At 40.1% G+C, this 9,268-nt stretch overlaps 1 protein-coding gene across 1 annotated transcript in view; it reads right to left on the reverse strand.

The window, feature by feature from the left end:
* Window positions 1–1,327: 1,327 nt before the first annotated feature.
* Dync1li1 (dynein, cytoplasmic 1, light intermediate chain 1) overlaps window positions 1,328–9,268 on the reverse strand; it is a 51,636-nt gene continuing 43,695 nt past the window's right edge. Inside the window, exons 10-12 of the mRNA XM_013028473.1 lie at window positions 9,061–9,105; window positions 8,370–8,490; window positions 1,328–2,285 (exon numbers count right to left, since the gene is read on the reverse strand). Of these exons, the coding sequence (XP_012883927.1) occupies window positions 2,137–2,285; window positions 8,370–8,490; window positions 9,061–9,105 (315 nt within the window). The 3' untranslated portion in view covers window positions 1,328–2,136. The remainder of the gene's footprint in view (window positions 2,286–8,369; window positions 8,491–9,060; window positions 9,106–9,268) is intronic.

Consider the following 9,268-nt stretch of genomic DNA (forward strand, 5'->3'; position numbering starts at 1 on the left):
CTCTACCACTGAGCCACCTTCCCAGCCCTATATACACATACATACATACATATATATATACATATATATATATACACACACATATTCATATACAAATACCATCTATATATATGCCATATACACATTTTTATCAGTATGTCCTTGAAGTTGTTCATGTCAAGCATTTTTTTTTTTTGGTGCTGGTACTGGGGCTTGAACTCAGGGTCTGGGTGCTGTCCCTGAGCTTTTGTGTTAAAATCTAGTACTCTACCACTTGAGCAACAGCTCAACTTCTGGCTTTTTAACTATATTTTCTTTTTTGGTACTGGGGATTGAACCCAGGATGTTGCACTTGCCAATCAAGTGCTTTGCCACTGAGCTACATCCCAGCCCCACTTCTGGCTTTTTAGTGGTTAGTTGGAGGTATTTCACGAATCTATAAACCATGATCTTCTGATCTCAGCCTTCCGAGTAGCTAGGATTACAAGCAAGAGCCAGTCATCTGGTTCTTTCATATAACATTTATATTAAATTATAAAGTGCCCAGTATTTGTGGCACACATTTAAAGTTTTGTCTTTTGTTGTTGTTTTGGTTAGTCTCTCTACATAGCCCAGGCTAGCTTAAGATTTTTGTCTCAGCCTTCCAAGTGCTAGGATTACAGATGTACATCACTATGTATGATATATAGATCAACCAAATTCTAAAGTTTTAGAGAAAAAAATTGTGCTGCATAAAAATCATGATCCAATAAATTCCCCAAAGCCTCACCTCTGATCACTGTTTTGTGGACTATACCTTCAACATATGAACCTTTGAGGGAAGGGCACTTCATTCTAAACTGTTTAGAAAGGCTGATTTAAAAAGCAGTAGCCATTTTTCTCTTATAGGTCAAATGAGGATGTGTTTGGTTTTATTTTTTGGAGTTGGAACTCAGGGCTTGCTAAGCAGAAGCTCTACTGCCTGAGCTATGGATGTGTTTGGCCAAACTTTAATGAATAGAGCAACTTATTCTTCTGAATGTTCTAAAAGGTGGAACTCGTAATGACTATTCTCACCTATTAGAAGAGCTGTTAGTGCATCCACCAAGCTTATGAAGCACCATTCTATGATAAAAGGCTAGAAATGCCGATATGAGATTCTGTAGTTGGGAGACATGCCTTTGGGGAACAGCACTGTTGATCAAGGCTAACCCCAAATTAAGAAACTTAACAGAACCAAGTCTCACATTCTCATTTGTCTCAGAGACCAATTAGGACTGAGAAATTCCATTAAATCCAACATTTCAAATTACTAATAAATCTTATTTCTTAGGTGACAAATTGAAATGTAAGAAAATGCAACAAGTTATTTGAACCTGAATGCAGAGAATAAATACTTTATTAACTGATTACAGTTGAAAGTCACAAACAAAAAAGGTGTATATTAAGGCAGAGCCATATATATAGATATAGATATATATATATATGTATAGACAAATCCGAAGACCGTTACCTCTTTACAATTTTATAACCTCTGCATTTTTCTTTTACACATTTAGGCAGTGTGCTTTCTGTCCTTCGCAGTTAAAGAAATGTCTTGGCCAATAATCCTAAATCATATTTTGATGATTCCTCACTGATTGAGACAATGACTTGTTTGTTGAACTCTAGCTGAGTCTTCTCAATAGTTTCCCTATGTATGGGTACATTGTTGGTGTGCAAAATCTGAGAATTGATCACTTTTTCTTTTTCAGCAAAACACACAATTATTTTTTAAAATGATTTTAATAGTCTTAACTAAGTTTGGACTTCCAAGTCAGTCAAATGCCCAAACTATATATTTTCTGCCCTTCCCCAAACCCTTGTGTATGGTTTATATAACCTTTAGAATATGATCACATGGTTCTATTTCAGGTCTATAAATTCAGACATTTTCAAAATCCCAAATTACTTCCTTATGCAAAATGGCAATGAAAACAATAATTCCCCATAATGTAGAATAAGGTTTCTTCGTATAGCTCCTTTTACAAAAATGGGTAGCCACAAAAAAAAAAAAAGACAGACATAAACTTAATTGTCTGTAAAGCACTCCAGCTCCCTAATTCCACCTTTAAAGAAAAGGCAGAGGCAAGTTTACATTATCCCAGAAAACTGAGTACATGGCTTTATTTGGTATCTTCAAGAAGCTTCTCCTTCTGTTGGAGATGTAGGTGGTGTAGGAGAAACTGGAACTGGCTTCCGTGTAATTCTGTCTAGTTCTGCATGAACGTCTGATAAGACAGGCTTCTGACCTACAATGAAGAAAAAGAAAGAAACATTTAGATCGAGTCAGTGCCCTTTTCACCAACATCTGTCTCTCCATTTAAAAACTGCCAAGGCTTTTGTTAACCTTTTCTAGCACACTAAGTTATATAACATCCTTAATTTTAAAATAAATTTCCTTACTTTTAAGTCAGATACCAGTGGCTCACTGCTTATTCAAAAGGCTGAGATCTGAGATTATGCCAGCCTGGGCATAAAAGTCCATGACAATCTTTTTTTTTTTTGGTTGGTCCTGGGGCTGAAACTCTGAGCCTGGGCACTGTCCCTCAGCTCTTCAGCTCAAGGCTAGTGCTCTACCACTTGAGCCACAGCACCACTTCCAGCTTTTTTCTTTTTGCTTCATGCATGCAAGGCAAGCACTCTACCACTGAGCCACCTTCCCAGCCCTCCATGACAATCTTATATAACTCCAATGAACCAGCAAAATACTAGAAAAAGACAAGCAGGGCATGATGCTCTGAGTTCAGACCCCAGTATTGGCCCACACATGAAAAATTCCCTCGGTTTAAATTGAGAAACCTTGTTATACCATATAGAGGTAAAAGTATCAGTCAAGTGTGGTGATGCATGGCTACAATCCTAGCTACTTCAGAGGTAGAAATGGGTAGATTCATGGTTCAAGGCCAGTCCAGGTACAAATATTGAGATTCTGGGTCTGGGAAGGTGGCTCAGTGGTAGAGCGCTTGCCTTGCATGCCTGAAGCAAAAAGAAAAAACCCGGAAGTGGCACTGTGACTCAAGTGGTAGAGCACTAGCCTTGAGCTGAAGAGCTGAAGGACAGTGCCTAGGCCCAGAGTTCAGGCCCCACGACCGGACCCAAAAAAAAAAAAATTGAGACTCTTTCTCAACAAACAAATCAGATAGTGGTTCACTCTGAAAATCCTAGTTATGTAAGAAGTATAACTAGGAGGATTGAAGTTCAAGGCTGAGTGAAAAGCTTAAGACCCTATCTGAAAAAGAATTAAAGCAAGTAATGACTAATAGAGCACTTGGCGAGCAAGTACCAGATCCTAATTTTAAACCTACTACTGCCCCTTAGAAAACAAAACCTAGGGGCTGGGAAGGTGGCTCAGTGGTAGAGCGCTTGCCTTGCACGCCTGAGGCCCTGGGTTCGATTCCTCAGCACCACATAAGCAAAAAGAAAAAAGCCGGAAGTGGTGCTGTGGCTCAAGTGTTAGAGCACTAGCCTTGAGCTGAAGAGCTGAGGGACAGCGCCCAGGCCCAGAGTTCAGGCCCCACGACCGGACCCAAAAAAAAAAACCTAAATCATTTAATCCCTGCTTCCTTCTCTTTGCCAGTATTGGTACTTGAACTCAGCAATGCCAGCTTGTTTGGTCTTGCTCATAGCTGCTGCTTGGCTACTTGAGACAGGCTTCCAGTTCAGCATTTTGTTGGTTATTTTGGTGATAGAATCTTGAGGACTTTTCTGCCTCGGCTGGCTTTGAACTGTGATCCTCCAGGTCTCAGTCTCCTGAATAGCTAGGATTAAAGGTGTCAATTTCCTGCACTCAACTCTCAGGTAATTATTTAAATTTATTATTCTCCTCTCCCACTTCCCGGTCCTGGGGCTTGAACTCTGGGCCTGGGCACAGGTCCCTGAGCCTCTCTGTGCTCAAGGCTACCATTCTACGACTTGAGCCACAGTGCCACTTCCTGGCCTTTTCTGAGTAGTTTATTGGAGATAATAAGTCTCTTGGGGACTTTTCTGCCCAGGCTGGCTTTGAACTGTGATCCACAGTTCTTAGCCTCCTGAGTAGCTACCAGCTACTCAGTGAGTACCTGGGGTGAGTTACCAACGCCCAGCCAAAATACAATATTTTTATAAAGTTTCTGGCATTTCTTAAAAAAAACCTTAAACACAATTACAGTGACCCAGCAATTCTCTAAGTATTTAGTGGAAAGAAAAACTAAGTTAACCTGGGTGCTCATGGCTACCTGTAATTCTAGCTACTCAGAAGGCTGAGATGTAAGGATTGTGGTTTGAAGCCAGCCTGAGTAAGAAAGTCTGTGAGATTCTTATCTCCAATTAATAATCAGAAAACTGGAAGTGAAGCTGTTTCAAGTGGTAAAGTGCTAGCCTTGAGCAAAAAAGCTCAGGGAAAGTGTCCAGACCCTTAGTTCAAGCCCCATGACCAACAAAAAAAAGGAAGAAAAACTAAAGTTCACACAAAATGAATGCTCATAGGAGCATTTTTTCCTAGTCACCAAAAAAATGGATATAACCCAATTCTCCATCAACCAATAAATAGACAAAATATGCCTTTTCCATGTAATTGAGTATTGGTCCAACACGATCAACCGCAAAGACATGTTAAATGAGGTAAAATACAGTTATATGGGCTGGGAAGGTGGCTCAGTGGTAGAGCGCTTGCCTTGCATGCATGAGGCCCTGGGTTCGATTCCTCAGCACCACATAAGCAGAAAAAGCTGGAAGTGGTGCTGTAGCTCAAGTGGTAGAGTGCTAGCCTTGAGCTGAAGAGCTGAGGGACAGCGCCCAGGCCCAGAGTTCAGGCCCCACAACGGACAAAAAAAAAACAACGAAATTATATATATATATATTATATATATAGTGTATATGTATACACTTCTATGTCTACTGAAGAAAGGCAGGGAAGGTAAGAACTAGTCACCATAACTCAGTTCTGGGGTGGGTGGGCAGGAATGGAATGAAAGGGATAGAGGGTGAGCCACATTTCCCCAAGTATACATCTTTTTTTTTTGGTGTGTGGCGGGGGGGGGCGGTCCAGTCGTGGGGCCTGAACTCTGGGCCTGGGCGCTGTCCCTCAGCTCTTCAGCTCAAGGCTAGCGCTCTACCACTTGAGCCACAGCGCCACTTCCAGCATTTTTCTTTTTTGCTTATGTGGTGCTCAGGAATCGAACCCAGGGCCTCATGAATGCAAGGCAAGCACTCTACCACTGAGCCACCTTCCCAGCCCCAAGAATTGAAATTTTTTCTTTTTTTTGGGTCCGGTCATAGGGTCTGAACTCTGGGCCTGGGTGCTGTCCCTCAGCTCTTCAGCTCAAGGCTAGCGCTCTACCACTTGAGCCACAGCACCACTTCCAGCTTTTTTTTTTTGCTTATGTGGTGCTGAGGAATCAAACCCAGGACCTCATGCATGCGAGGCAAGCCCTCTACCACTGAGCCACCTTCCCAGCCCCAAGAATTGAAAAATTTAAAAACAAAAAAATTCTTATGCATGCATTAACACAGCTTGATTGATGTGGAGAATTTCTCAGTTGGTTCTGAACTCTGATTAAATCAATGTGTGATCTGCTGTTTCCCTGCCTGTCCTTTTATGAAAACCTGCCTCCGGGGCTGGGAATGTGGCTTAGTGGTAGAGTGCTTGCCTAACATGCATGAAGCCTTAGGTTCCATTCCTTAGTACCACAAAACAGAAAAAGCCAGAAGTGGTGCTTTGGCTCAAGTGGTAGGGTGCTATCCTTGAGCAAAAGAAGCTCTGAGGTCAATCCCCAGGACTGGCAGGAAGGAAGGAAAGAAGGAAGGAAGGAAGGATGGATCTGCCTCCCCCAAAGCAAAAATGAATGTGCATAATTTAAGTGATAAAGTGAGTTTTATAGATCTGTTGGAAAGAGGTATGTCTTTAGTGGAAGTTGGGTGATATATGGGAAAAACAAATCAAACATCCATGGTACAGTGCTGAACTCCATGCAACTTGGGCATGCTCAGTTCTTCCTCAGTGGTGGCCTCTTACAAACCCTAAAGCCACACATAGTAAGGGTCTGCTGTACTCAGAAAAAATAATGGGCAAAGTTTAGAAATAAAAATTATTTAAAAGTCAGAATCTTAATCCAGGCACCAGTGGCTCACAACTATAATACTAGTTACTCAAAAGACTAAGATCTGAAGATCATGGTTTGAGACCAACCCATACAGGAAAGTCCATGGAACTTTGATGTCCAATTTACAACCAAAAAAAGCCAGAGTGGAGCTGGGGCTCAAGAGGTAGAGTACTATCTTGAGCAAAAAAGCTCTGGCCAGTACCCAGACACTGAGGTTAAGCCCCAGGACCAGCACCACATATATGTACAAAATAAGAATCTTACTTATTTTAATGTCCCAAACATTTTAAACAAATATCTTAGATGCTACTGTATCTCTCCCCTATAAAAGGGATTCTTTAAATGGGCACTGGTAACTCACAATCTATAATCCTAGCTACTCAGGCGCTTGATATCTGAGGTCTGAGGATCACAGTTCAAAGCTAGCCCAGACAGGAAAGTCAATGAGACTCTTGTTTCCAATAAGTCAGAAGTGACATATATGGTATATGTGTGTGTGTGTGTGTGTGTGTGCGCACGCGCACACACACATCCCCCACGGTATAAGCCCTGCTTTCACTGTATTTGATGTTGGTATAATTTGTGGAGGGGAAGGGAAAAAAATCATTTAAATGGGGATACAGGTGGACCCATTGCAACAATGAGATGTACAAGTCGTTATGTCAAAAAACGAACTTTACAACTTTGGGGCGGGGGAAGATGTGGGGGAGGATATGGAAAGGGATGGGAAGGGGAAACAAAAAACAAAGGAGGAAGCAATAATGCTTGATAAGAAATGTACTCATTATCTTGCCCATGTAATTGTAACTCCTCTGTACAGTATTTTCATAATAAAAAAATATATGTGCACACTTGAGGGAAGCTAGGAGGACACATAATCAGAGGGAAACAGGAAAATATACAACAGAGGGGCCCTTCAGCTGCACTGGACATTGATGAAAATGAACTAAGCAACTCAAGGGCAGTGATGGGAGGGAGGGAATGAGAGGGAAAGAGGCAACAGCTGTCACTTACAAGCAAAAAGAGAAATAAACATATAACCAAATGTAGAAGAAATAGTCGTATTGTCAAAGCTCATAGAATTCACATAGATCATGATAATGACAATTTGCCTTGTGAAGGTTAAAATACGTTTGTGACTTTAAATATCACTATCTCACAATATTGTAAAATTTGTGAAATTTATGCAATCACTTAATCTCAAAAAAATATATATATATAAGGTCAGAAGTAGAGCTATGGCTCAAGTGCTAGAGCACTAGCCTTGAGCAAAAAAAGCTTCGGGACAACACACACACACACACACACACACACACACACACACACACGGAGGAGAGGGGACAACACACACACACACACACACACGGAGGAGAGGGGAAACTAAATCTTCAACTGTACACACACACACACACACACACACACAGAGGAGAGGGGAAACTAAATCTTCAACTGTTGAAAACTGTCCCCTGCGTATTTTAAAATGTACCTAATCCTATATGAAAACCAGTTTCAAGAGATAAAATAGACAAAATATGGCACTCAACAATTTATAGAAGGGAATAAGGAAAAGTCTCTAATATTAAAAGAATGCTAATCAGATTGTGATAAAACTGTAACAGCTAGGTGCAGTGGCACACACTTGTAACCTAGCGCTTAGGAGGCTGAGAGAAAAGATGGGAATTTTGAGACCAGCTAAGGGTACATAGTAAATGCACAAAAGGACAGCTCAAGCTACATAGCCAGATGCTGTCTCAAAGAAACAAAATAAACAACAGAAGGTAACAATGATTGACAAGAGATGTACTCATTACCTTACTTATGTAAGTATGTACATCATCTTTACAATTAAATTACATTTAAAAAAGAAAATAAACTACAATACTAAATGGTGATGATCTGTAAAAGTGAGTAATCCATTTGAATGACATCAACAGACATAACTATACAAATTCTTTTGCCTAATCATACAAGGCAATTACACATATAGTTTTATATTAATTGCAGACTGCTGGATACAATATAAAACTACTTTCTCCAATGGCTTATCACAGAAGAATGATTAAATAGAATAAAATTTCCAACATCGACATAGTGATGAATGAAGAAAACACTGTATGATGGATGGCCTACCATCTGATATTTATTATGAGACTGTATTGACAGAGACAAAGTTTACTTAGAAGGAACTGCACAAAAAGGACAATAATTCTACTTAGATGGGATTTTACATAGAATTTTTTTCCATTACAAAATGTGCTGTGTTGTTTTCTCCACGAATGAGAGACTTACCTTTCATGTTTGGATCAATTTTTTTTGAGCCAGCAGGGATAGGTGACACACTGGCAACATTGGATGACACCGATCTATTTGGGGTTCGCGGGGAACCTCCAGGGACTCTTGGTGATGCATCCTAGGTGGAAAACAAGAAAAGTTCAAATATTAAAACCTCAAACTTTGTACTTTACGTATGAAAAGATTACTTTGCCACTATCCCCTACCTCTCCTACTGGCTATACAGACACCACTGACAGAGATGTCAACAATTATGTCCTCATTATTAAAGAACCATCATAGTAAAAATATCAAGTTTTTCTTTGGTGAAAAAGCAAGAGTGTAAAGAAATAGCTCTGGCTGTAGGCAGAATCCTGGGAGTCAGATCTGAGCTTGAATTTGAACTTGTATCCTACAAGTGTAATCCCTGACAAGTCACAGAATGAAGCTACACTATTTCCTATCTAAAACTCTAGTAAAAGAACACACATACACAGCTCAGGACACATAATAAACATTTATAAACTAGATCCTTACGTGATTCAAATCTTCTAGAAAGAAGTATACTTTGTTTGAAAAGTCTCATAATCCCAGAAGAATGTTGAATTCTAGCTTATACTGAAGCATATCCATGCAAGACATATGATTAAGAAAAGTAAAACAGTATATACTTAATTTTAATAATTTTGGCAAAATCGGTAATACTGACCACAGGCCTTCCAGCTGTAGTTGGTGGCTGCTTTGCTAAAAGGGACTGAAAAGAAAAGAAAAACAAGAGGGCCCTAAGTTTAGATATTCATTGCATGAATTTGTGTTTTTTTGTTTTGTTTTGTTTTTTTTGGTTGGTCTCTGGGCTTGGGCGCTGTTCTTGAGCTCTTCAAAGTAAGCCCACTACTGCTTAAGCCACAGCGCTACTT

Source organism: Dipodomys ordii, unplaced genomic scaffold (assembly GCF_000151885.1).
Source record: "Dipodomys ordii isolate 6190 unplaced genomic scaffold, Dord_2.0 Scaffold110, whole genome shotgun sequence".
Classification (NCBI taxonomy): domain Eukaryota; kingdom Metazoa; phylum Chordata; class Mammalia; order Rodentia; family Heteromyidae; genus Dipodomys; species Dipodomys ordii.